General features: G+C 50.6%; 1 protein-coding gene across 3 annotated transcripts in view; it reads left to right on the top strand.

The window, feature by feature from the left end:
* ARFGAP3 (ADP ribosylation factor GTPase activating protein 3) overlaps nt 1-18,738 on the top strand; it is a 58,373-nt gene extending 39,635 nt beyond the window's left edge. Inside the window, exons 12-16 of one of the 3 annotated variants that reach the window (XM_032139547.2) lie at nt 4,182-4,313; nt 6,525-6,648; nt 8,310-8,400; nt 16,120-16,241; nt 17,665-18,738. In XM_032139547.2, coding sequence (XP_031995438.1) covers nt 4,182-4,313; nt 6,525-6,648; nt 8,310-8,400; nt 16,120-16,241; nt 17,665-17,682 — 487 coding nt within the window. In that variant the 3' untranslated portion in view covers nt 17,683-18,738. Of the gene's footprint in view, nt 1-4,181; nt 4,314-6,524; nt 6,649-8,309; nt 8,401-10,227; nt 11,124-16,119; nt 16,242-17,664 lie in introns of those variants that run through there. The other 2 variants (XM_058431419.1, XM_058431420.1) reach the window with 2 other exon arrangements.
* The last annotated feature ends 8,253 nt before the right edge of the window (nt 18,739-26,991 follow it).

Below are 26,991 nucleotides of genomic sequence, written 5' to 3'. Positions count from 1 at the left end.
GTGTGGCTTCTCACAACATCTTTGATTATTTCACTGCTTATTAGCAACTTCTGCAGATGATAGTGTAGGAAGGTAAAGAAAGTTTAGGCTGGGCACGGTAGCTCACACCTATAATCCCAGCACTTTGGGAAGCCAAGGCAGGAGGATCATTCGAGCCCAGGAATTCAAGACCAGACTGGGAAATATAGTGAGACCTCATCTTTACAAAAAATTTCAAAAATATTAGCCTAGCATGGTGGACCTGCCTGTAGTCCCAGCTACTTGGGAGGCTGAGGTGGAGGATCACTTGAGCCTGGGAGGCAGAGGTTGCAGTGAGATTAGATTGCACCACTGCACTCCAGCCTGGGCAACAGAGCAAGAAGACCCTCTCTCAAAAAAAAGAGAAAGTTTCAGTTAAATCAGTACTGTTGCTTGGTAGCCGGGTTGGTAAGAGAGCTCTAAGTGAGGTTGCTTAATGGGAACTTCAGAGACCCTCACTGGCTCCAGGTCACTGACAGGCCCCTGTGGGGCCTTTCTGCCTTGTAAGGGCTTCAGGGGTCTTTCAGACTTCCCCTTCTTCAAAGGCTTAATCAAAAGAGTTAGCCCCAGAAGCCACTGTTGCTATGAAACTGTTACTTACGGTTTGAAACCTGGGAGCAGATGGCGTATTTATATAGACCATGCCTCCTGGACTCTTGCCAGAGAGACCTTGGTGTATTGTTTCTCATGACCTGCAGATTGTCTAATAGGAACATAAATGCCTTCTCTAGTCCTCCTTGGTAGGGTGACCACCATTAGTAGAACGAGGGTACTATTAGGTACTTTGGTAACTGAGGTAAAATAAACATGGACTCTGAAAGCAAATATATTAGTTCGATGAGGAGCTCTTATTGCTTTCAAATTATTCATTAGCCCATTAGAACTTGAACATTATGAATTATGAAAGAGTTCTGTTTCTGTTAAAAATAAGATAAAACCTGTCCTTGTTTTTTTTTATTATTATTGAGTTCCATTATTTCTAGGATATAAGCAGTATAATTATATATTGAGTACAAGATAATGAAACTAGAACAATTTGCTCAGCCTTATAAAGCTAGCATGGCCTTAATTAGAATAGACAACTATCTATAGCTCTAAATCAGAGCAAATGTGATATTAGGGTGCTCTTATCAAGGGATTTTAAGGAATGTTTTTAAGATTGGGTAAAGACAGAGGTGGGAGGGGAAAAATAAAAGTAAAAAAGCATTGAGAGCTATACAATCAAAACATTAAAAAGCCAATAAAGGTTTGGAGATGAGGAAGGAAAGTCTATGTGTTTCTGAGCAGGGACTAGTGGCCGTTAGTCGTCCCACTCACCCCATCCTTCCAAAGGTCAGCTGGAGGCCTGGCTGGGGGTCTGTCGGTCTCTTAGTGAGTTGCTGGTCCTCCTACTGAGTTGCTCCTGCTTAGCATGGGCACAGAGAGCCTCTCGTGGGTGACTGGAAGACAGAGAAGGCACCACCCAGCCCATGCACGGACTGCTGCCTCAGGCTAATGCTGGTCAGGGGGACCCAAGCTGATGGCTGTCTCTCTTCTTTGACTTCTGAATAGTTCAGTCACTTAAAAGTAATCTGATTCCTCTACATTTCAGGATAAGTACATTGGCTTATAAGAATGAAGAATGTTATTTCCTTAGAGTGTTGCTAAATCTACAAAATTTAGTATCACAGAGTCGTGAAGAACCTGGAAGTTCCAACCCACCCTCACCCTGCACCAGTCCAGTGCTGACCCCCCTCTTCCCACTCCAGGGCAGTCCACCCTCTACTGCACCCTTCCTTCTCCTCAAGACAGCCATTTGGTCCCAGGGCGGCTCCGTGAGAAACTCTGCCTTTCATTAACACAGCTTCTGAGGCTTCTGCATTCAAGTCAGCCTCCCTTCCATAAGCCAGTTCACAAGCCTCATGAGGGCAGGAGCTGAATGTGTCTTCTTGCCCTGTGTCTTCCCCTAGCAGAGTGCCTGACTCCTCGTAGGTGCTTATCAAGTAGTTTTAAAATTCCTCACTGAATTGATCTTAGTTCTTTCATGGTGCCTTAAAATAAGCCCCTCAAACGTGAATATCACCTTCCAGGCCAGCACACATCCCACATCTTTTGAACCTTCCTCTGATGTAACTTCCGGTTCCTTCAGTGTCCTGATCTCTCTTCTCTGAAAGGGGATCGGTCATCTCTCTTCCTCCAGGCAGAGCCTGGGTACAGTACAGATCCACTCATCCGCCATAGGGAGAGCCTGGTCGGTTTCTAGCTGAAATCCAGATACACTTTGAACACCGCGTTTTCCTTCCTAAGGAGAAGATGCTAGTGTCATGAGATTTGTTCTTAATGACCTTCTTGCCAGAGAAGGCAGAAGCCACATTTAGAAATTTTACTTTCTGTCTGTTAAGGATGTAATATCATACCATCTGCTCCAACAGCAGTTTATCCTCTGTCCCTTTTTTGTTTTGTTTTGTTTTGTTTTTTCTGCCAAGAAAGAATAAATTTGTTCTTAGCATTTCCCCCACCCAGATCTTAGCTCACTGAGGTCCCTGGCCTCTTTGCTCTTATGGGTTCTTGCTTCCCTCTTATATTGGCCTTTGGTTACTGGCCCCTCTGACCTCCTATGATCTCCATCTTCTGTGCAACTCCTTACAGCACGGAGCTTGGTGCTCATCTTATTTCCAGTGTGCTTCCTGTCCTTACTCTCTGGAGAAAACCTGGATGGTGTCTGTTAAGGCCTCTGTATTCTCTTCTGTCACCCTTCCTTTCCTAAGACCTCCCTGGGATCTGCCTCTCTCCTCTGAACTTCTTGGACTGCCTTAATGAGGTGTGTACATCTGGCCAGACTGCTTTTCCATCCTAAGCTGTCGTGAATTCCGGCATGGCACAGTCTTTTTTTTTTTTTTGAGACAGTATCCCTCTCTATCACCCAGGCTGGAGTGCAGTGGCATGATCACGGCTCACTGCAGTCTCGGCCTCCCAGGCTTAGGTGAGCCTCCCAAGTAGCTGGGACTATAGGCGTGCCACCATGCTCCATTAATTTTTTTCTTTTAATCCCCGGAGATGGTCAGGAAACAGTTATTTTATTTGTTTATTTATTTTTTATTTTGCATTTTTTGTAGAGATGGGGCTTTGCCATGTTGCCAGGCTGGTCTGGAACCCCCAGGCTCAAGCAATCCACCTGCCTTGGCCTCCCAAAGTGCTGGGATTACAGGTGTGAGCCACCGTGCCTGGTTGGTCGATGGTCACTTTTTCTCAAGGCTTTAGCACATCCACCTCGCCTGTCAGTCTCTCCTGTTCCAGGCAGACCTTGTTGCTCTTGGTCAAAGATTTTTCTTTAATCACACAGGACCAAAAGCCAACACTGAGTGCTGCTCTCTGAGCAATGCCCTGCTCAGTGACAATTGGCTAATTAAAGTGTAAACTGATCCGAAGGCCAGGCTCTCCTGGGATGCTTGCAAATCAGATCAAGTTTACTGCAGGCTCCAGACTGAAAGACTATCCACAGAATGGCCCAGTGATCAATGATCCATAGCTTTGTATCCAACTCCAGGAGGAGGTTAATTAGCGTCATTTACATCATTTTCATTGAATGTGCTTAACACGGAAGGGATTGCCAACAAGAAGCTCCTTGTATGGAGTCAGTTCTCTAGGCCCAGCAGTGTTGTTTGTGACTGCCTAACCAGGCGGAATGAGACCTAAAGACAGTGAAATGTATAACCTGTGGTCGATAACATTTAAAGATGCCATGTGTTGTCTGGATAGGCCAGGTTATACTAAGATTACAAACATCCTCCAGATCTCAAGGGCTGAACACAATGGCAGTTGATTTGTTTTTCACATAAAGTCAGCTGAGGGTTCAGGTAGTTCTCTAGAGTACCTCTGTCCTCCATGTGTCACCTTGATTGTCCAGACTGATGGAGGTTTCACCTACCTGAGACTGTAGCACCTTGGAACACAATCTCTTCCATGTAGCTTGGGAAGAGAGGACAGGGCAAGGTTGAACACAGGTACTTGAAAGGCTTTGGAAATGACACACCTCGTGTCTGCTCCTGTCTCATTGGCTAGACCTAGTTATGTGACTGCCATTAACTTCAAGGAGGCATCCCCCACATCCGTGGAAGTGAGAGATCCCAGGACGAGTGTCAGCAAGGACCTCCAAAGTCACTGTTGTACTCTTGCTCATACAGGTACTTTGACGAGCCAGTGGAGTTAAGGAGCAGTTCTTTCTCTAGCTGGGATGACAGTTCAGATTCCTATTGGAAAAAAGAGACCAGCAGAGATACTGAAACAGTTCTGAAAACTACAGGCTATTCAGATGGGTATGAATGCAAAACTGTGGGGTTGTAGTAGTGAATCCATGCATTTCTGGGAAAAAAATTGCTGATAACATGATGACATGAAAACCTTTGTAAGGGGCTGGGCACGGCGGCTCATTCCCATAATCCCAGCACTTTAAGAGGCCGAGGTCGAAGGATCACTTGAGCCCAGGAGTACAAGGCTGCAGGGAGCTGTGATCGTGCCAGTGTACTCCAGCCTGGTCAACAGAGTAAGACCTTGTCCCCCTCAAAAAGGAAAACCTTTTGAAACCTTTTGTAAGACTAGTAAATGATTTTGTTGTACTATTTCAGGAATATTGTTTTGATTTTTTTTTTTTTTTTTGAGACAGAGTCTCACTCTATTTCCCAGGCTGAAGTGCAGTGGTGCAATCTCAGCTTACTGCAGCTTCCGCCTCCCAGGTTCAAGCGATTCTGCTGCCTCAGCCTCCCGAGTAGCTGGGACTGCAGGTGCACACCATCATGCCAGGCTAATTTTTGTATTTTCAGTAGAGACGGTGGTCTCACCAGCCAGGCTGGTCTCAAACTCCTGACCTCAAATGATCCGCCTGCCTCAGCCTCCGAAAGTGCTGGGATTACAGGTGTGAGCCACCGTGCCCAGCCTGTTTTGATTTTAAATTACTGATTCTAAATAGGAAGTGCACATCAGAATCCTCTGTGGACCTTGAAAGAAATGTGTGTGTGGAGGCCTCTTCCCTGAAGATTCTGATCCATGGGTCAGGGATGGCCTAGGTCAGGAAGGTTTCACCTTTTTGCCCCCCTTTTTTTTTTTTTTTTAAGATGGAGTCTCACTCTGTCACCCAGGCTGGAGTGCAGTGGTGCAATCTTGGCTCACTGCAAGCTCTGCCTCCTGGGTTCACACCATTCTCCTGCCTCAGCCTCCCGAGTAGCTGGGACTACAGGCGCCCGCCACCGTGCCCGGCTAATTTTTTTGTATTTTTAGTAGAAACGGGGTTTCACCGTGTTAGCCAGGATGGTCTCGATCTCCTGACCTCATGATCCCTCCCGTCTTGGCCTCCCACAGTGCTGGGATTACAGGCGTGAGCCACTGCGCCCAACCTTTTTTCCCCCAATTTTAAGGTATTATTTACATATAGTAAAATTTGTGTTTTTAAACTTACAGTTCTTTTTTTTTTTTTTGAGACGGAGTCTCGCTCTGTCACCCAGGCTGGAGTGCAGTGGCGCAATCTCGGCTCACTGCAATCTCCGCCTCCCGGGTTCACGCCATTCTCCTGCCTCAGCCTCTCCGAGTAGCTGGGACTACAGGCGCCCGCCACCACGCCTGGCTAATTTTTTTTGTATTTTTAGTAGAGACGGGGTTTCACCGTGGTCTCGATCTCCTGACCTCGTGATCTGCCCGCCTCAGCCTCCCAAAGTGCTGGCATTACAAGCATGAGCCACCGCGCCCGGCCCTAAACTTACAGTTCTAACAGGCACATACATTCATGTAATTACCACCAAAACCAAGAAACAGAACAGTTCCCATCACCCCCAAATTTTCCCCATGCCCTTTGTAGTCCCCCTTCCCCTGCCCCTGGCCCCTGGTCACTGACCCCAGGTCTGTTTTCTGGCCTTACAATTTTGCCTTTCCCAGATATCATATAAATGGAGTCATGTAGCAATGAGCCTTCCTACTCTGGTTTAACTTTTCTTAGTACACTTGGTCAAGACTAATTCATTCTTGTGTTCATTTCTCTTACTTGCCAAGTTTATCCATTCACCTACTGAAGACTGTCTCCAGTTTTTGGTGATTATGAATGAATTTATTTTCCAACCAGAGAACTTCTGAGAGTGCAAGGGGGCACTACTAATATGTTGGGGCAACAGGTGTGACTTGAAATTGTCCCAGGTAACTGGGACATTATATATCCTATACAATATAGAGAGAGCAGTGTCCTATGGACATTCCAAACAATGTATTCAGTGTTTACCCAGTTGATCTGAAATGTGAAATAACATATTTGAACTGAAATGTGAAATAACAGACCCCGTTTTAAACAGAAATTCCTTCAAATGTTGTATCATTTGGATATTTATTCTTTTTTTTTTTAATTAGAATTTTCAGGCTTTTAAAAATGGCCTAAAATCCTTTTACAAAATTTACTGCTATTGGCATTTTAAAAAATAAAATGAGTATGAAACACATTTGCTTCACCTCAAATTAGTTTAACCTAATTTGGCTGTTTTTAATTGCAGACCTACTGCTCGCCGCAAGCCAGATTATGAGCCAGTTGAAAATACAGATGAGGCCCAGAAGAAGTTTGGCAATATCAAGGCCATTTCATCAGATATGTATTTTGGAAGACAAGCCCAAGCTGATGTAAGGGTCTGGAGAGTTTCTTTGGGTGCCTCATAATGCAGGAAGGAAGTGTGGGTGTGGGCATTGTCGGGGAGGAGATCCTGAGTGAGCTGGGCTCAGGCTGCCAGATGCCCTCTGGCCTGAAAGTGCTGGAGTCAGGACTTGAACCCAGGTCTATATAACTGATCATGTGCTTGCTGCCTCAGCAAGAGGAGTGTTTACAAGACAAGGACTTATCTCACAGTTCTCTTATTCCTCCCTTGGTGTTTTGAATAGCCATTATCCAGTATCTTTTGAATATATTTCAATTGTTGATGCAGCTGTAATTTACTTAATAACTTTTAAACAGAGTGAAATGAAGTACATAGATATGTTTCTTTTTTTTTTTTTTTTTGAGACAGAGCCTCCCTCTGTCACCCAGGCTGGAGTGCAATGGCATGATTTCAGCTTACTGCAACCTCCACCTCCCAGGTTTAAGCGATTCTCCTGCCTCAGCCTCCCAAGTAGCGGGGACTACAGCCGTGTACCATTACACCTGGCTAATTTTTGTATTTTTAGTAGAGATGAGGTTTCACCATATTGGCTAAGCTGGTCTTGAACTCCTGACCACAGGTGATCTGGCTGCCTCAGCCTCCCAAAGTGCTGGTATTAGAGGCATGAGCCACCACGCCCAGCCAGATATGTTTCTGAGGAGTGCATATATTTATTTTCAGGTTGTTGGCTTTTCTCAGAAATGTTAATGAACTTGGCCAGGCACTGTGGCTCACACTTATAATCCTAGCACTTTGGGAGGCTGAGGCAGGTGGATCACTTGAGGCCAGGAGTTCGAGAGCAGCCTGGCCAACATGATGAAACTCCATCTCTACAAAAAATACAAAAATTAGCTCGGTATGGTGGTACGCGCTTCTAGTCCAGCTACTTGGGAGGCTGAGGCAGAGAATCGCTTGAACCCAGAAGCAGAGTGAGACTCTGTCTCAACAAAAAAAAAAAGGAAGAAAGAAATGCTAATGAACTCATCATAGTGAAGTCTTGCTAAGCTGTAGGACTCAAGTGGAAGTGGGGAGGTTTGCGTCTTCCCTCTCATGCTGAACTGCTCCTGTGCCTCTGACTATTCAAGTGGAAGTGGGGAGGTTTGCATCTTCCCTCATGCTGAACTGCTCCTGTGCCTCTGACTATTTGGATGGTGGTTTATTAAAATGTGCTGAGTGTATTTTGCAGGAGTTTAAACTTCTGCAAGTGTAACATTACGCCATCATTTCAAAAGTAAAATTGCCCCTTGTTGCTGTTCCCACGGTCCATAAAATCTGCCTTGCTTCAAAGTTGACATTCAAGTTCAGTTTTAAAATAGTGTCATGGGGCTTGGAAAAGAGACTCTTAGAATGGCCTTTGCTGACAGCTGGCTAGAAGCAGCACCAGGAGAGAGATGCTGCTCTCCCTCCCTCCCTCCGACTATCTTGGCTGAGGTTGTATGTTGATCAGCCTGCCTGTGACCTGCCTCCCATGCAGAACATGAGCTTTGTGCTGTCCCGCAGGACCCGGCCTTGACAGTGGCATTCAGTAACTGTTGGAAAGAAAGAGCCTGGGGGGCAAACACTTTCAAATGACAGCTCTTCAGTGATTCTTTTTGCAAAACTGCCCACGATCTTTGGAGCCTAATGTTTCCTTTTCCTTGTCTTCTCTAGTATGAGACCAGGGCCCGCCTAGAGAGGCTGTCAGCAAGTTCCTCCATAAGCTCGGCTGATCTGTTCGAGGAGCAGAGGAAGCAGGCAGCAGGTAGGGGGCACTGAACAAGAGCTGGTCTCTGTCATGTCTACGGTATGAACACATTTCTTTTTTTTTTTTTTTCGAGGCAGAGTCTCGCTGTCGCCCAGGCTGGAGTGCAGTGGCGCGATCTCGGCTCACTGCAGGCTCTGCCCCCCGGGGTTCATGCCATTCTCCTGCCTCAGCCTCCCGAGTAGGTGGGACTACAGGTGCCCGCCACCTCACCCAGCTAATTTTTTGTATTTTTAGTAGAGACGGGGTTTCACTGTGTTAGCCAGGATGGTCTCGATCTCCTGACCTCGTGATCCGCCCGCCTCAGCCTCCCAAAGTGCTGGGATTATAGGCGTGAGCCACCGCGCCCGGCCGAACACATTTCATCTGGATAGGACTGTTTCCTTTTCCAAGATATTTTAGCAACCATTATTCGATGCTCTGATCTCTGCTATAAGTCAGGTAGAGCAGAAGTTACTATTCCAGGCTTCACACGTAAGGAGACCAAGTCATGAAATTAAAGCAACATCCCCAACATTGCCTGGCAAGTCATCCTTCTAAACACTGTCATAGAGGAATGTTTTCTAGCTGAGTGCTGATGTGCTGTGATATACCACGTGGTATCTTAGCCTTAGAGGTGGACAGCCCCGGGCCCCCGTGTGATCCTAACCACCCTCTAGCTGTGAGCCCTTGAGTGTGTCATGGTGTCTTTAGCCTCAGTCTCCTCCTCTGTAACGTGGGTGGATAAAACCACCTCACAAGGTTGTCCTGAGGCTTAAATGAGAAATGTGAAGTGCCACCAAGTGTCTGGCACACAGCAAGCCCCAGGGGTGGGCAGAGGCAGATAGAAACATGTGGCTCTAACAGCATCTGTCTTCCAGGGAAGACAGAACACAGCTTTGGGAGTGAGCAGATGGAGAGGAATTGCCTGTCTCCTATATCCCTCTTCAGGGTTCAGACCCCAGCGAGGAGGTGTCTGGTCCTCCCAGGGCTGGGATGGCCTAGGATGGGGTGGCCTGTGAGCCCAGTGGTGGGCCTCAGAGCACCGGCCCCTCTGTTTCGACTTCCGCATCCCCCTGACTGAGGGACGCCTTGCGAGAGTACCCTACAAAGGCCTCTGCCAGGCCACAGTGGGGAGGAGGGGGCCCTGTGGTTAACATGAAAGGGACAGTGTCCTCTGAGGTCATTTCAGGAACCCATTTCTCAGCAGGAGAGCCAAGGGGTGGGACGACTCTCAGGAGCCAGGCATTCCAGGCCTGCCACCCTCAGCACCCCTCATTTCTAGGCCTAGAGGAGCTGGGTGTGGCTCTGAGTGACCAACCTGGGCGACCACTAGACCTTACAGCCACAGAGAACAGCTGTTTTCAGAGTCCAAAGAGAAACAGCTCGAGAGAGGTCTGAGTGTCGGACATTCTGGGTTGTGGTTTGGGGATGTTATAGAGATACACTGTGGCCCTTGGGGTGCAGTGGGCACTGCCAAGTTGCTGTGCTGCAGTGGAGGGAGAGTCCTAGCCAGGTGGCAGCAAGTGAGCCAAGGGTTGTGCTGGCAGAGCAGCTGGCAGAGAGCCAGGCAGCCCAAGGAGCCAGAGGCCAGGGCCAGAGTGGACAAGCCCTGGCACATCCGCTGCCAGTGAGGGTGTGGGGGTGCCTGGGGGTGTGCAGCCAGGGCCATGGCTCCCCTGAGCCACTCTCTGGGCAGGAGCACACCCTGTGCCTCACCCCAGACTTGAGCAGAGGGGCCTCGTTTCCCTTGGGCAGTCAGTTACTTGCTGACTGGGCATTTCCTGGCAGTGAGTCTTGGTGGGGGCAGGTGAGGCTCATTGGCTTGTTCCATCTCCAAACTTACAGTGTCCTGGCCTTTTGTCAAGGCAACTTCCTTTTGTGACCACCCCTGGCATAGAGGCACTCCGGCCACCTTTGGAGACCTCCAGCAGCCCCACAGGTCAGTGCTGGGTCGCCTTGTAGGGGCCCTGGCACAGCCAGCAGGCCAGTCCAGAGACCTGCATTGTTCAGTCCCCCGACTCCCTGCAATGGATGCCTTTGTAATTTAAATCAATAGAAGTTTTACTGTGAAGCATTGTTTGTTTTTAAAAAAAAATATCTGGAGATCAAATGAGAGCAGCCTTTCCAGTTACTGAACGAAAATAGTGGCAGCCTGTGTTTACCTTCCTGTTCCCTTTCAGAGAACAAAGATCCATTAAATTTTTTTGACCCTGTGTGGGTGCCAAACCAACCCTGGTTCCTGGCACCTCGTGGTCATTGTAAGGTGCACCCTGGGGTGAGAGACCACCCAGAAACTTTCACTCCCCTGCCCCCGCTGGGGTCTCACTGTGTTGCCCAGGCTGGTCTCAAACTCCGGGCCTTGAGCAAACCTCCCTCCTCAGCCTCCCAAGAAGCTGGGATTACAGGCACCAGCAACTTTTATTAAATATTTACTTTTTATTATTTAGAGCATATTTCAACAGAGAGCTTTATGTGTTCTGCCTCCATAAAGCTTGTTTTCTTTTATAAATTTTTTCTTTTGTCTTTAATACTTTCCTATTGAAGTAAAAGCTTGTTTTAAGAAAACAAGTTCTTAAAACTTGTTCTGGGCAAGGCACAGTGACTCACACCTGTAATCCCAACACTTTGGGAGGCCAAGGTAGGCAGATCACCTGAGGTTGGGAGTTCAAGAGCAGCCTGGCTAACATGGTGAAACCCCATCCCTTCTAAAAATACAAAAATTAGGCCGGGCACAGTGGCTCACGCCTGTAATCCCAGCACTTTGGGAGGCCGAGGCGGGTGGATCACGAGGTCAAGAGATCGAGACCAGCCTGGCCAACATGGTGAAACCCCATCTCTACTAAAAATACAAAAATTTGGCCGGGTGCGGTGGCTCACGCCTGTAATCCCAGCACTTTGGAAGGCCGAGGAGGGTGGATCACGAGGTTAGGAGATCGAGACCATCCTGGCTAACACGGTGAAACCCCGTCTCTACTAAAAATACAAAAAATTCTCCGGGCATGGTGGCGGGCGCCTGTAGTCCCAGCTACTCCAGAGGCTGAGGCAGGAGAATGGCGTGAGCCCGGGAGGCGGAGCTTGCAGCAAGCGGAGATCGCAACACTGCACTCCAGCCTGGGTGACAGAGCGAGACTCCGTCTCAAAAAAAAAAAAAAAAAAATACAAAAATTAGCTGGGCATGGTGGCATGTGCCTGTAGTTCCAGCTACTCCGGAGGCTGAGGCAGGAGTATCGCTTGAACCTGGGAGGCGGGGGTTGCAGTGTGCCGAGATCACGCCGCTGCACTCCAGCCTGGAGACAGAGTGAGACTCCGTCTCAAAAAAAAAAAAAAATTAGCCGGGTGTGGTGGTGGGCGCCTGTAATCCCAGCCACTCAGGAGGCTGAGGCACAAGAATTGCTTGAACCTGGGAGGGGGAAGTTGCAGTGGCCGAGATCACACCACTGCACTCCAGCCTGGGCAATAGAATGAGATTCTGTTTCAAAACAAAAAAAAAAGAAACTATTCTGCGTGGTGGCTCACCCCTATAATCCAGCACTTTGGGAGGCTGAGGAGGACTTATCACTTGAGCTCAGGAGTTCCAGACCAGCCTGGGCAACGTGGCAAAACCGTGTCTCTACAAAAAATACAAAAATTAGCCAAGCATGGTGGTGCACGCCTGTAGTCCCAGCTACTCCGGAGGCTAAGGTGGGAGGATGACTTGAGCCCAGGAGGCAGAGGTTGCAGTGATCTGAGATCGTGCCACTGCACTCCAGCCTGGGCAATAGAGCCAGGCCTTGTATCAAAAAAAAAAAAAAAAAAAAAAAGAAGGAGGGAGAGAGGGAAGGAAGGAAACAAACAAACAATCAATTCTGTGTTCCTTATCTTGATTTCCAAATTTGAAATGCTTCTGGTGAGGTAAGCTGCTTTCTGGGGGTGTTTGTAGCCCAGGAGCCCTGCGGCCCTTTTTACAGGCACTCTCTTTCACTGCAGCTGAAGGATTGAGTGGGAAGCGCATGTAAGTGCCCGCAGCCACCCTGACCTGGCACAGCAGCAGCCCCTGTGGTCACACCCATGGGACAGGGTCATTGGAGCTGGGGGACTGCCATCAACTGGGCACTGCCTCAGGCAGGCGTGAGGCACCCAGACACCAGATGACAGAGCGGAGGCAGCTGTGTGAGAGCCAGGATACAACAAAAAGCTTAAAACCCAGCTGCCCCCTCAGCATGTTTCCTTCCAGAAAGCCAATTCTGATTGTTTGAATGAGAGCACGTCTGCATGGGAGTGCAGACACCTGCACCCCTTCCTTGTGTGCATCATGGGGTCAAGTGGTAGGTTGTTTGTGGGGTCCCTTGACCACCGTCTCCTTTTCTCCTTGCTCCGGCCCAGGGTCTAGGAGTGTGGCCTCGAAAGCACTGCCCTCAGTCTGCGGCAGTCTGGTATGGTTATTGCCACGTGTGCTTGTCAGACAGTATAACTGTGCACTGGCATTGCCAACAGAGATTCAGTTAAAAAACCACAGTGGCATGTATTTAGCAAATTGGCATCTGTTACACCTGTCTGAGAAGTAGCCATTGGAGCAATTTTTGTTGTTAAACTGGTTGTTTGGCTAGGCACAGTGATAGACACCTGTAATCCCAACACTTTGGGAGGCCAAAGTAGGAGGATTACTTGAGCCCAGGAGTTCCAGACCAGCCTGGACAACATAGTGGGACCCCCATCTCTACAAAAAATTTTAAAAATAAAAAAATTAGCTAGGTGGGATGGCTAATGCCTGTAGTCCCAATTACTCGGGAGGCTAAGGCAGGAGGATCACTTGAGCCCGAAAGATTGAGGCTGCAGTCAGCCGTGATCACACCACTGTACTCCAGCCTGGGGGACAAAGTGAGTCCCTGTCTCAAACAAACAAACAAACAGTGCCCAAACTTGTTCTTATAATCTTGGAAATACTTTTTCTCTTCATTTGTCTACATGAAGCAGAGAAATTAAAACACGGTATTCTATTAAAAATGCTTATTTTGGGCCAGGCACGGTGGCTCACGCCTGTAATCCCAGCACTTTGGGAGGCTGAGGCAGGTGGATCACAAGGTCAGGAGATTGAGACCATCCTGGCTAACACAGTGAAACCCCGTCTCTACTAAAAAATACAAAAAAAAAAAAAAAAAATTAGCCAGGCGTGGTGGTGGGCACCTGTAGTCCCAGCTACTCGGGAGGCTGAGGCAGGAGAATGGCGTGAACCTGGGAGGTGGAGCTTGCAGTGAGCTAAGATCGCGCCACTGCACTCCAGTCTGGTCGACAGAGCGAGACTGTCTCAAAAAAAAAAAAAAAAAAAATTCTTATTTTGAGGAGCCTGGGGGTTGTCCTGGAACCTTCCACCTCCCTCGTCACACCATAGACCCATATGATCAGAGTCTCTCCTGGGTGACTCCAGACCTGAAGCGTGTCTGCAACCCCCTGCTTGGTCCCCCTGCCTCCAGTCTTGGCTTGCTCACCCCTCTCCTCACTCCTCCCACAGGGATCTTTCAAAACACAGTCATCCGTGCTGAAAATCCTGCCCTCAGCTTGAAGCACAGCTCCCCACCCAATGCCCACCTCCAGGACCATGGTTCCCATTGGCCTTTCCAGCCTCATTTCTCATGATTCACTGTTGTGGCTCACTCCAGCTGTGTTGAGCCTGTGGAGCCCCTAGCCCAGAATGCTCTTCTTCCCCATTCCCCCAGACAGCCCCCCAGCCTGTATTTACCCGGGGGCCCCCTGCACCACTCTTGTGCCTTACACTGAGGGCAAGACCGTGCAAAGACCGTCTCCCCCAGTGGACCGTCAGTTCTCATTTCTGTGTCCTTGGCACCAACAGAGCCTGGCAGAGGAAGCCCTCTGCAGGTATTTGAGGATGAATGGGTGGAGGGGTGTGAATGACCCCAGGAGCTTGCTGAGCCTGAGCGCCTGCCCACCGGTCAACATAGGCTGGAACACACCTCCCCCTACCTCCCATGTCCCATGGCCAGTGCCAGGCTGCAGTGGCGATGTGTTCTGCCTCCAGCACAAGCCTTAAGAGCTGTGTGCATGTTGCCATGTTTCTTTCCCTGTCATAGTAGGCAAGGAAGCTGGAATTAAGAGGTGGCCCCGTGGGCTTGGACCGCAAGTGACTGTGACGCACAGAACCCCCTGCCCACCTGCACTGGGCACAGCAAACATCAGTTGTGGGTGGTTGTCAGCTCAGAGTCACCTGGCCTGTCTTGACTCATCCAGGGCATTTGCCCCAACCACGGACCACTGTGTAGCTCAGTGTCCCCTCTGTCTCAGAGAGGAGAATGGCGCAAACCCGGGAGGCGGAGCTTGCAGTGAGCCGAGATCGCGCCACTGCACTCCAGCCTGGGCAACAGAGCGAGACTCCGTCTCAAAAAAAAAAACAACAACAACAACAACAAAATTAGCTGGGCATGGTGGCACACACCTGTAACCTTAGCTACTTGGGAGGCTGAGGCAGGAGAATCACTTGAACCTGGGAGGTGGAGGGTGCAGTGAGCCAAGATTGTGCCACCCTACTCCAGCCTGGGACTACAGGCGCCCGCCGCCACGTCCGGCTGATTTTTTGTATTTTTAGTAGAGATAGGGTTTCACCATGTTGGCCAGGCTGGTCTTGAACTCCTGACCTTAAGTGATCCTCCCACCTCAGCTTCCCAAAGTGCTGGGATTACAGCCGTGGGCCATTGCGTCTGGTGGGTTTCTGTTTTGTAAGGAGCAGGTGGTGTCATGTGGGGCTTAGGGAGTAGCTGGGCGTGGCTACTCCTGAGGACCTGCAGGGTTTGCGTTGAGCTCACGGAGCCCCTCCAGCATCTTATTACAATTGTGACACAGAAGTTTATGAACCCCTGATTGTCAGCTCTAGGAGTGTGGTCAGACCTCCTTTATGTGTGATAACCCTGATGAACTTCACCCACATTGGTAGCAATTATGGTGATATTTACGTCAGGGCAACCAAAACTTAAGCAACAGTAACCTGCTAACACCGGCCCTAGCAAAGAGGAACTTCTGTACCTGGGAAGACTGGCAGTGGAGCTTGACTTCTAAGTCACAGTCAGACAGCATCAGTGATGCATCCATTTGGCTCACCTCCTTGGGGGAGGTAACAAGCTTCCTCCATACCCCAAGCGACTGGGAGAGGCAGTCGTAGTCACAGATGGCTGCTGCTTTGCTTTGTCCCTGCCAATAACCCCAGAGCAAGCAAATGGCTCCCCTCATTTGAGGATACATGAATCCCAGGGAAGGCTCGGATTGGTCAGGCCTGGGTCATGTGCCCATGCCTGTGGACAGGGTAGAAGGGAGAGGTGGTTCCCGGAGGAAGGGAGGAGCACTGTTACCAAAAGAGGGAGGAGGTGATGCAAAACAGGCCATCCATGTTGGCCCATCTGCCTTTTGCTGGGTACTTACCTGCCAGGGCTATGTTAAGCACCTTGAGGAAATGGGCCCAGAGAGAGCAAGGAACTTCTCTAGAGGCACACAGCCTAGCAGTGACAGTGCCAGGATTTGAACTCATAGTGGTGTTAAGTCCCCCATACTACATTTTCTGTCATGTGGATTCTCTCATGGATCATGGCAGGGCTGCCACTTCAGCCCGAGTCTCCATCCCACTGCTGGGCCCCTTGTGAGGCAGCAGGAGGGGAGGGATCTGGGTTCTCTGGAGCCGTTGAGCACTCCAGGCACTGGGTTTGCCGCAGCCGTGGCCAGGGCAGTGATGAGCCAGCGTCTGCTGTGTGTGTGCAGGGAACTACAGCCTGTCCAGCGTGCTGCCCAACGCCCCCGACATGGCGCAGTTCAAGCAGGGAGTGAGGTCCGTTGCTGGAAAACTCTCCGTCTTTGCTAATGGAGTCGTGACTTCAATTCAGGTCAGTGGAATGGGGCAGTGCTCACTGGCTATGACGGTAGGTTCAGCAGTTTATAAATGAGACCTGCTTCAACCTTCAACTGCTGGAAAATTCAATTATATATTATTGGATCAATATGTTTGGTACACTATAACCCAGGACATTATGAAAACCAGAAGTTATAATTTTCTATTTAATATTTTCTAATGTGTGACTCCAGGGGAATTGTTAGAGGAATTGTCATGACCATTGTCCAGTTTTTTTCCTAGATTGGAACAGAGAAGTATTAAGAAGAAAATTGAAATTATCTGTAATGCTACATCACAGGGATAACCTCTGTTAATATTTTGGTATATTTTTAGCTCTAGATTTCTAAGGATACTTTTCTATACATAGATAAAAAAGATATACATATCTTTTTAAAATTAAAAAGGGATTATATTAGAGGGTTTTATATCTTGCTTTTTCTCTGTGATGCTAGGAGCATTTCCTTGTAATGAAAAGTTTTCCTAAAACCATATTCTGTTGAGTGAAAACATAAGCCAAGGATGGCGCATACTTGCGCGTAAGAGTCGAGGCCATCTCTGATGATATGAATGGCTCGTTCCTTTGCACCTTCTTGTTTATGTCAGGCTATTGAAGGATTCTGTTAATGTAAAATGCTGCTAAAGGAAGTAGGACTGAAACTGTGTGGACTCTGGTGCCTCTAAAGGAGGTTCCTGGCCCCCAGGCAGACGCTGCTCTGGCTGCAGGTTAAGGAGGGCATGGAGGTGCCTCCCATTCTGGAGAGTTCCCTTAGCCCCAGGACTCTGGATGTAGCCGTTTTCATGCTGTGAATAGCACAGTCTTCCCTTTCATTTGGCGCTGAAGTTAAAATGCATGGAGTTCTTTCATGTCCCTTAGGTCAGCTAAGCCCACATCAGTGTCCAAATAGGTGACATCCCTATTTTATAGATGGTCATCCCCATTTTAGAGATGACTCCCTTTTATATCCCCATTTTACAGGTGAAGGAATTGAGGCACAGAAGGTTAGGTCACTTCTGCAAGATGACCAGCTGAACCAAAATTTCAGGGCTTCAAACACCACATGTGTTCCTCTGCCCTCCCTATCCCACTTGCTTCCCAGAGGGCTCGCCAAGTAGCCTCTGGCCCACTGAGCATCCTTCCGCCCACTTTGCCCCCTGCCTCCTGATCCCAGGACTGTGGCCGTGGATGCCAGAGGCAGGATGTGAATCCTGTTGGCTTCTGAATCCCACACCTGCCTTCAGCCTTGAAGCTGCGGCAATGGCTGCTTCCAGATGAGCATACCCTCGGGGTGCAGTGTCCATGTCACATGCCTGACACAGGCTGCAGTGTCAATTTTGGTGATGCTGAATATTCAGGGCACGGGAGTCAGGGATTGCTGCTGAATGGTCGTAAATTTCCATTTTGGTTCTCTCTTCAGGATCGCTATGGTTCTTAATACTGAAGTCATGATGTGTATTTCCTGGAGAAATTCCTCTTTAAATGGACAAGTGACCACATCTCAGGTGGCAGTGAAGACCAGACAGTTTTGCAGATTGTTTTGCTACTTTTTCATATAGTATATGTTTCTGATTTTTAATTTCTTCTGAGAAATTCTGAGTTCTAATGTAATAGGAGCTTTACTGTGATTTGTTTCGCGTTCCCTCCTGTCACACCCTCCTTTTGGCGTCTCTGTGTATATCCTTGCTTTATTTTCTTGGAAACTTTGGTTTCAACACTGAGGGCCTGGAGACATCGGCTCCTCCTGCTCCTGAACCAGGAGCCTTCGTGTGGGGGAGGAGGAGAGGTCTCCATGTGACGCATGGGCTCAGGGCTGCCAGAATCAGCGGATGCAGGATGGGCCTGCAGAAACAACACTCACCACACACACTTCCTTCAAAAGACCAAAAGTGACTGGTGTCTCAAGTGACAGATTGCTTCATTTGTTTCGTTTCTACATAGTAAGGTGACTGCCAAAAAAATTTGAAGTCATCTATCTCTTTGTAAATTATTTTATATGACCTATAAATTTAAAAATATTTTTCAGTGAGTGCTTTTAACAAACTTAAGCTTCTGCCCTGCCAAGGGAATTAATGTTTTCTTGTGAAAGGTGTTGCTGTTTGAATTGATGAGAAATGGAAGATGAGAACTCCCTAAGGGTTCTCATAATAAATCATCTCATCATAAATCAATATGGTGTACAGAGTTAAAATGGAATGAGGTAAGAAGATACAGTACAGAAAATAGTTCCGTGTATGGGAGAACAGTCATTGTAATTGGGTAGTTTTCTTAATGTTTTTAAACCTTGCTTTTCAAAAATTACAGAATGTGTATAAACGAATAAAGAAAAATAATTTAGCTGTGTTTTAGACAGCATTAGAATATATTGTTCAGCACAGTAAAATATATTTGAAATTTGATAAGCCAAAAATGTGGCTTTGAATGAATATTTTGTGAATCTTTCTTAAAGGCTCAAATTTGTAGACTTCTAAATAGAATAAACACTTGCAGCAGATGGCGTTGCCTACATTTTTCCCTGAAAGCTTTTGTAATAAATCATTGTAAGTCGGGGTTTTTGGTGTAACATTGATGGACATTTGAATTGTGGTAACTGTAGATGGACGTGGATTTAATGTGCGTTTGGGGCCTGCTGTGCAGTTGTGATGAATTGGGATGTTGTTCGTAGCACAGGAGCAAGGTGGGGTGTCCTGGTTGAAAATGAGGATGTTGGGCCAGGTGCGGCAGCTCACACCTGTAATCCTAGCACCTTGGGAGGCTGGGGCGGGAGGATTGCCTGAACCCAGGAGTTTGAAACCAGCCTGGACAACATAGCAAAACCCTGCCTCTACCAAAAAAGAAAAAATTCAGCTGGGTGCAGTGGCATGTCCTGTAATTCCAGCTACTCGGGAAGCTGCAGCAGGAGGATCCCTTGAGCCCAGGAGGTCAAGGCTGCGATAAGCTATGATCTCGACACTGCACTGCAGCCTGGATGACAGAGCAAGACCCTGTCCCAAAAAAAAAAAGGGAGGGAGGGAAGGGATTGACTCCACACTCCCAGAGCCTTAGCTGAAGGTGCCTGTCATGTGCCTTCCATGCCCCTCCCCACTGCCCCTCGGTCTCCCCACCTGCCTCTCGATCTCCCCTACCCGTCTCTTAGTCCTCCCCTTTTCCCCTCAGTCCTCCCATCTTTGACACTCAGTGTCCTCAGGGTCTCAGAATCAGGAATCTGAGATAGAGACATTTGAGCATTCCTTAAAATGCTATTAAGATGGCAAAATGGAAACTGGGGAACTCAGCAGATACCTTCCAGAGCTAGAAAACCCATTTCATCTACTACCGGTGTCTTTAAATAGACGTGAAGACTGACAGATACGTTGGAAGCACCAGACATTTTGGGAGTCATTTTTCAGCAAATTGGTGGCTTCACAGGCGGACCAGTGAAGAGTGTATGCAGTAGGCGGTCCCCGTGGGGGCTGGAACAGACAGGGGTTATTGTTGCAGGTAGGAAGTCCCAGGCGTACCATCCAAGCTGGCAGGACTGGAGCTGACTCGCCCTCAGCCGCACTGTCCTTGCCACACCAGCCCTCCCCTCCTGCTTGTCACAGATGGCGTCCTCCCTTCCAGGCCTCTGGGCAAGAACAAGGAGAGGAGAAAGGGCCGACTCCCGGCGAGGGACTTGGGCATTTTTCTCCCCAGCCAGAACTGTGTCCCAGACCCCCCTAGTTGCAAGAGAGTGGCAGTGGGGTGTGTTTTCAGCAGGTCCCATTGCTGCCTTGAACAAAATCAGAATCTGTTGGTGAGGAAAGAGGGGGACGGGAGTGGGAATGGCAGCTTGGGGGAGGGACAACTTATTTCAGGACCACAGGGGGAGCAGAGAACCGGAGGGGAACAGAGAAGACAGAGCCACCAGCAGAGGGGGTCCTGCGGATGGGCCTTGGACAGGCAGTATGGAAGTGAGTGTCCGAGGTGAGGAGCGTGGCCGTGCAGAGGCCCCGGGGTGGGCAGTGGCAGAGGGAGTGAAGGACAGGAGCAGTGGCGAGACTGGTGCCAGGGGTAGGGAGCGAGGGCTGCCCCTTGATGCATTTTCTTGTCCAGGCTTTTCCTGAGGCTGCTGGGAAGGGTGTGGACGGTAGGACAGCCTTGATGCCATGGTTGGGTTTGCAGGCTAGCAGCAGCTGGCACTTGCTGAGCTCTGAGGATGTGCGTGGCACAGGCTGAGCCTGCACATGTAAGAGCACACGCAGTCCTCACACCAGCGCTTAGAGGCAGGCAGGACTGTTGCTCCCACTTCACAGAGGAGGACACTGAGGTTCAGAGAGGCCAAATGAGCCCCCAAGGCCTCTCAGGAAGCAAGAGGGTCTGGGCACCCAACCCACTAAACTGCCACACGCTGCCACCCTCCAGGGGCAGTCAGAGGGGAGGCTACATTGGAGAGGAAGGGGGTGAGGGCCAGGAGGACAGCGAGGAGGAGGTGGTGGAGGCCGGCCTTCCTCCTGACACGGGCAGTGAGGCGCTGTTCTGGGAGGGTTCTGGCACAACGGGTGTCTTCGGGTCTTGGGTGGTGGGCACCTGGGTGCCAGGCCCAAATGGATCCCCATGGCCCCTAGGTGTGCAGAGGCAGAGTGTGTACTGCTCGGAGTGGCAGGCAGAGCCGCTGGACGATGAGCACTGTGATGCCCTGGCCCAGGGATGGCAGCCAGAGGGGGCAGCGAGGAGTCCTGCCCTGCCGGGTGAACCCACCCTGACCACATCCCCACCAACTCTGCACCCCTAGGCATCCTGGGTCTGCCACAGGCCCCTACATCTGGGTCCCCGAAGGTCCCAGGGAGGAGCAGAGGGAGCCTGGCTTTCACTCTCTTCCTAAGGCTGAAGCCCCAGCCCCAGGTTGCCGCTCACCCCAGCCTGGGCCAGCCCAGACACCTGTGCTCCTCTTTGGGTCACTGGATGTGTAAATAGGCCTCTGGTCACCCTCAGTTCCCCTGAGGGCAGGGTTGTGGGAGTGGAGGGGCTGGGCCGTGTGACCAGGCTTTGGGGGCGGGACACCAACCTGGGCTTGGAGCTCTGGAGAATCGTCCACTGGCCTCAGTCCCGGCTCTGCCCAAATCCTGAGAGTCTGGGAGCCCCGCCTGGCCCTCCCTGCTGGTCAGCCTGCCAATGCCACCCATCTGACACCACGCTGATGCCACCTGTGTGCCCTCGCCAGGTGGTGGGCAGGGGCCTGGGGGCCTCTCCCGCTGAGCAGTGGCTCTGCATCCCAGTGTGGGACTGGATGAGCAGAGCCCCCTGGAGCCACCCGCCTGTGAACACCATCCCTGGTCCCGTGTTGGAACCCCTTGCAACTACCATGTGCCCCGTCCATCCACCTGGGCTGCGGGGAACTGGTCTCAGGATGGGAAGGGGCCCACCTCTAGCTCCACCCTTGGTCTTAGGCTGCAGGGAGGTAGACAGTCTTCCGGGAGCCCTTATTGCCTGGTACCATGGGTGGGAGGGAGCCTGGGGGATTCCAGGGTCCAGACCCTGACTCCAAAGCCTCAGGGATCAGGAAGCCCCTGGCAAGCTGTGGCCACAACCATGGCCTTGAGCTGGGCATGGCCAAAGAGGGCTGGCTGGGGTCTCTGCCACTCTGACATCGGGCAGTTGACAGGCTACCCAGCCTTGCCCCAGCATCACCGGGCAGCCTGCCACCGAGCCTGAGTCTCTCCCCTGGCTTCCCTGCAGTGCTCAGTGACATGCAGGGAGGGCACTCAGCACCGAAGTGTCCTCTGCACCATGACACCAGTGTCCCTGTGACGAGGCCCAACAGCCAGCCAGCACAGTCACCTGCACTCTGCCACCCTGTTGGCAGCTCCTGGACACACTGGGCCCTGAAGGCTCAGGCAGCACCTCCTCCAGCCATGAGCTCTTCAATGAGGCTAACTTCATCCCACGCCTCCCGGCCCCACGCCCTTCACCTGCCTCATCACCCGCACCAGCCAGCATGGCAATGCCATTGAGGAGGAGACCCGGGAGCTGGGCCTGCTGGGGTGCGTGTTTGTAGACGACTTCCGCTATGACTACAATTTCATTCATCTCCACGAGGATCTGTGCTATGGGCCCTTCGAGGGGCCTGACCTACACCTGGCAGGGACAGGGGATCAGACGCCCCCACTGCACAGCCGTCCTGCTGCACTCTCCACTGGCAGCCCCATGCCTGCCACAGGGCCTCCTGCAGCCAAGGAGGAGGGGGTACTGGGACCCTGGCCCACTAGCCCTTGGCCCAGCCAGACCAGCCACTCCCCACCCCCACCTTCAGAGCAGACCCCTGGGAACCCTGTGGTCAATTTCCTGCCTGAGGAAGACGCCCCCATAGAGGCCCCAGACCTCGGGCTCTCCAGCCCGCCCTGGCCCCAGCCCCTTGCTCTAGGCCTCAGTGACAGCCTCCCTTGCCTAGAGCTCCATGCCTCCTTCCCCAGCCTCAGCTCTCACAGACTTCTTCCCACCATTTGAACTGTAGGCCCCAGACTGGTGCAAACGCAGAGGGAGGCCAACCACCATCTGCTAAGTGTGCGACATGCCTAATGCTTTCCACGTATTATCCCATTTAATCCTCAGCACCTCTGCGAGGAAGATGCTAACTTCCTTTTTAAGCTAATGAAACTGAGACTTAGAGATTGCAAAGTAGTTGAATGGTGACCAGTGGAGCCGAGGCCAGGATCCAGTTTGAATCTAAGGAGCCTCTTATACCACTGTCTCTTTCCCTATAACTGGACAGCTCCATGCCTCTATTCAGTATGATGATGTCCAGACCCGGGGCTACCCGCCTCTAAAAGTCAGAGGGCAGGAAGCAAGAAACAGTCACAGGACTGCCCTGGAGGGTGCTGGGGTCACTGTCCCCCACGCTGGAGCTGCCCCTAGCCTCACACCTCCCCCCTACCAGGGGCTGGTACCCACCTCCCAGCCCTGCTTGGATGGGGCAGGGTTACCGTCTCCTTCAGCCCAGCTTCTCCTGCAGCTCCGACTGCGGTGGACTGGCTATCTCCATGTTCTCCTTGTTCTGGACAGAGAGAAGCAATCAGTGGCCACCCACTGCAGCTGGAGACCCCAGAAATTGGTGTCTGCCTTCTGCCTCCCATGGCACCAGGAAGGGTGGAGGCAGGTTAGAGAAAAACCATCCCCCCTCCCCCACAGCCATCAGAGCAGGGCTCTGGCTTACAGATGCCTTCAGAAGTACCATTTCACGTGAGGGCTACAACACCCTGTTTCACAGGTGGGGAAACAAAGACCCAGAGGGCTAGGGAGAAGGGGAGGCTCCCCAGGTGGGGCAGAGCACCAGCTCCTTGAAGCCACTCTGCAGCTCGGCCAGCTGCTCCTCGAGCTCGTGGTTCTAGGAGAGCGCACAGCTGACGGTGGTGAGCTCGGTCTGCATGGCCTCCAGGGTTTGCACGTGCGCCTTCACCTGCTCCTCGCAGAGCTCAGCCTTATGCCCAGCTCCTACAGCCTCTCCTCCGCCTCCTGCGTCTTCTCCTGCTCCTGCAGCCTCTCATCCTGAGGTGCGTGCAGAGAGGAGGAGGTGGAGGGGGACTGTGGGAAAACGTAGAGCAATCATTAGGGCTGGGGGTTGTGTGGGCTGTCTCAGCTGGCAGTGGGGCACCCAGCCCCCGCTGTGGGAGGAGGTTGGAGGGCTGGGCTGCAGGGACACTGGGTCACGGACCCGGAACTCTCACCTCCAGATCCTTCAGGTTAGCAGATGATGCAGGGCCTCCCCTTTGACAAATGTTGACTACGAGACAGGAGATGGCGCCTGAGATGTTCTGTCCCCCAGTGTCTAAGCCCTCTGACTTCCTTTCTTCCCCATCAACTGGCAACATTTTCTTTTCTGCCTAACTTGGACCCTTCGTCCCGTAACCCCTTTGTGCCAGCGTCTCTCATGGTTCTTATCTCCCCACCATCCCTCCCTCCCGAGCAACTCTGATCCGGTGCTTCTGCGGCAGCATAAAATGATGCAACCAGTCACGGGGTCCAACTCCTCCCTGTGAACAGCTTCCAGGGAGAAGGCTCAGGGAAGAGGCGACTTCCTCAACACTGCCCAGCAAATCGGCTGGTCCCAGGATCTCCCCTCTCTCTCGTGAATCCCTGCCTCAGTTTCTGTCATACTTTCCTTCCCCCCGCACCCCCCTCAATTCCTGAGGTACCTCACAAACAAGACTGTTGAGTTGTTGGGAGAGTTGTCACAGGCTCTCGGTCGATGAGAAAGTCCTGGAGGTGGAGACGCAGGGCTGAGGGGTGCAGGTGGCTTGATGGGAAAGAAGCCATGGGCAGTGGCTTCCCTGACTCCCTTGGCCTAGAGACTGCTGCCCTGATAGGAGACACTTGGTTTCATCCATGAGATGGAGGCCAGTGTCAGCATCATGAATCTGTGTGGGAAGAAACGTACGAGACGGTCATTCAATTTCTGGTAAGAATCACCCAGGACAGGGTGAGCCAAGCTCCCAAGCTCATTCCCACAATCTTCCATCTCCCCAGACCACAAGGAGAAGCCCAGTCTGAACCTTCCACCAGCCCGGTCCCAGGAAGGGCACTTGGCGCTAGGGAACAAGCTTCCTGTGAAAGGAGAGGAGAATCCATAGTAAGTACAGGAGGGCAGTGGGAAGATGGGGAGGAGGCACCCACCTGAGGTGCCGCCATGCTACTGAGACTGGCACCAGGGGAATGGACACCGCCAGGTAACATGGTGTCATCAGATGGCTGCAGAGAAGCAGCATGGTCTTTGGGCGTCTGTCATATGACAGAGCAGGGGGTTGGGGGCCATGCAGGAGAGAAGGTGCCTCAGTGCCATGGACGCAAGTGTTTCTCCTGCCTCAGCCTCCCGAGTAGCTGAGATTACAGGCACCTGCCACCATGCCCGGCTAATTTTTGTATTTTTAGTAGAGACGGGGTTTCGCCATATTATCCAGGCTGGTCTTGAACTCCTGACCTTAGGTGATCTGCTTGCCTTGGCCTCCCAAAGTGCTGGGATTACAGGAGTGAGCCACTGCACTCGGCCTGAGTATGAGTCTTAAGAAAAGGAATCGGACATGGCAGGCAGGATATTCCAGGCAAGGCAAATACCGCACTAGAAAAGCTAAAGGGTAGAGAAGCGAGTCAGTCACGGCGTGAGTCCACACCCAGGTTTAACAGGACTAGATCACTGTTATTAAGCTAAGGGTGGGAGAGGCAACAGAGGAAAAGCTGCAAACACAAGCCTAAGCTGTTCCCAGTTGACATCTGAAGCCCAATGAATGTGATCAAAATGAAGCACTTCAGTTTTGTTTGGATTTGCTGCTGCTAGTACACGGTATAAAGGCAGATACTCACATTCATACTATTTTCTGCATTCTTCAGTATCTGTCACTGTGTTTAAGTACTTTTTTTTTTTTTTTTTTGAGATGGAGACTCGCTGTGTCGCCCAGGCTGGAGTGTAGTGGCGCGATCTTGGCTCACCACAAGCTCTGCCTCCCGGGTTAACGCCATTCTCCTACCTCAGCCTACTGAGTAGCTGGGACTACAGGCGCCCGCCACCACGCCTGGCTAGTTTTCTTATATTTTTAGTAGAGACGAGGCTTCGCCGTGTCAGCTAGGATGGTCTCGATCCTCTGACCTCGTGATCCACCCGCCTCGGCCTCCCAAAGGGCTGGGATTTCAGGTGTGAGCCACCGCGCCCAGCCTGTTTTTGTTTTTTGAGACACAGTCTCACTCTGTCACCCAGACTGGAGTGCAGTGGCGTGATCTTGGCTCACTGCAACTTCTGCCTCCTGGGTTCGAGAGATTCTTGTGCCTCAGCCTCCCAAGTAACTGGAACTACAGGTGTGAGCCACCACAACTGGCTAATTTTTGTATTTTTAGTAGAGACAGGGCTTTGCCATGTTGGTCAGGCTGGTCTTGAACTCCTGACCTCAGGTGATCCACCCGCCTCAGCCTCCGACCTCACCCGGCCATGTTTAAGTGCTTTTAATATACAACTTTTTAAAAAGTCAAGACACACTATGAGAAACTTTTTCCGAAGAAAATGATCCAAGAAGCAGAGTGTGAGTCAATGCATGGAGATAGGGAGTGTAGAAGTGGTTTTCTAGGCCGGGCGCGGCGGCTCACGCCCGTAATCCCAGCACTTTGGGAGGCCGAGGCGGGCAGATCACGAGGTCAGGAGATCGAGACCGTCCTGGCTAATATGGTGAAACCCCGTCTCTACTAAAAATACAAAAAATTAGCCGGGTGTGGTCGCAGGCACCTGTAGTCTCAGCTACTCGGGAGGCTGAGGCAAGAGAATGGCGTGAACCCGGGAAGCGGAGCTTGCAGTGAGCTGAGATCACGCCACTGCCCTCCAGCGTGGGCAACAGAGCGAGACTCCATCTCAAAAAAAAAAAAAAAAAAAAGAAGTCGTTTTCTATTCCCTCCTTCTGCACCAGGGAAAAAGAATATTAATGTGTTTTCACAACAATCTATATGGAAGAGAACAATTTAAATTCCTGTCAAGGATGAATTTGAAATAATCTTTTCATGGACTCTCATTTTTTATTTTCTGGGTTTTTTGTTTCTGTTTTTGTTTTTTGTTTGTTTGTTTTTGAGACAGTGTCTCACTCTGTCGCCCAAGCTGGAGTGGATAAGGGTCATGTCACACTTCTCTAGCTGTAAGGACTCTAGGACAGCAAATATCTGCTCTTTTTGGCTTCCTTATTTAGAGGCAGAACCTGTTTTTTTTTTTTTTTTTTTTTTTTCAAAAAAAAAAAAAAGGGGGGGGGGGGGGGCGGTCATG

This window comes from Hylobates moloch, unplaced genomic scaffold (assembly GCF_009828535.3).
Source record: "Hylobates moloch isolate HMO894 unplaced genomic scaffold, HMol_V3 SCAFFOLD_19, whole genome shotgun sequence".
NCBI lineage: Eukaryota > Metazoa > Chordata > Mammalia > Primates > Hylobatidae > Hylobates > Hylobates moloch.
This window is presented reverse-complemented; position numbering and strand designations above follow the sequence as displayed.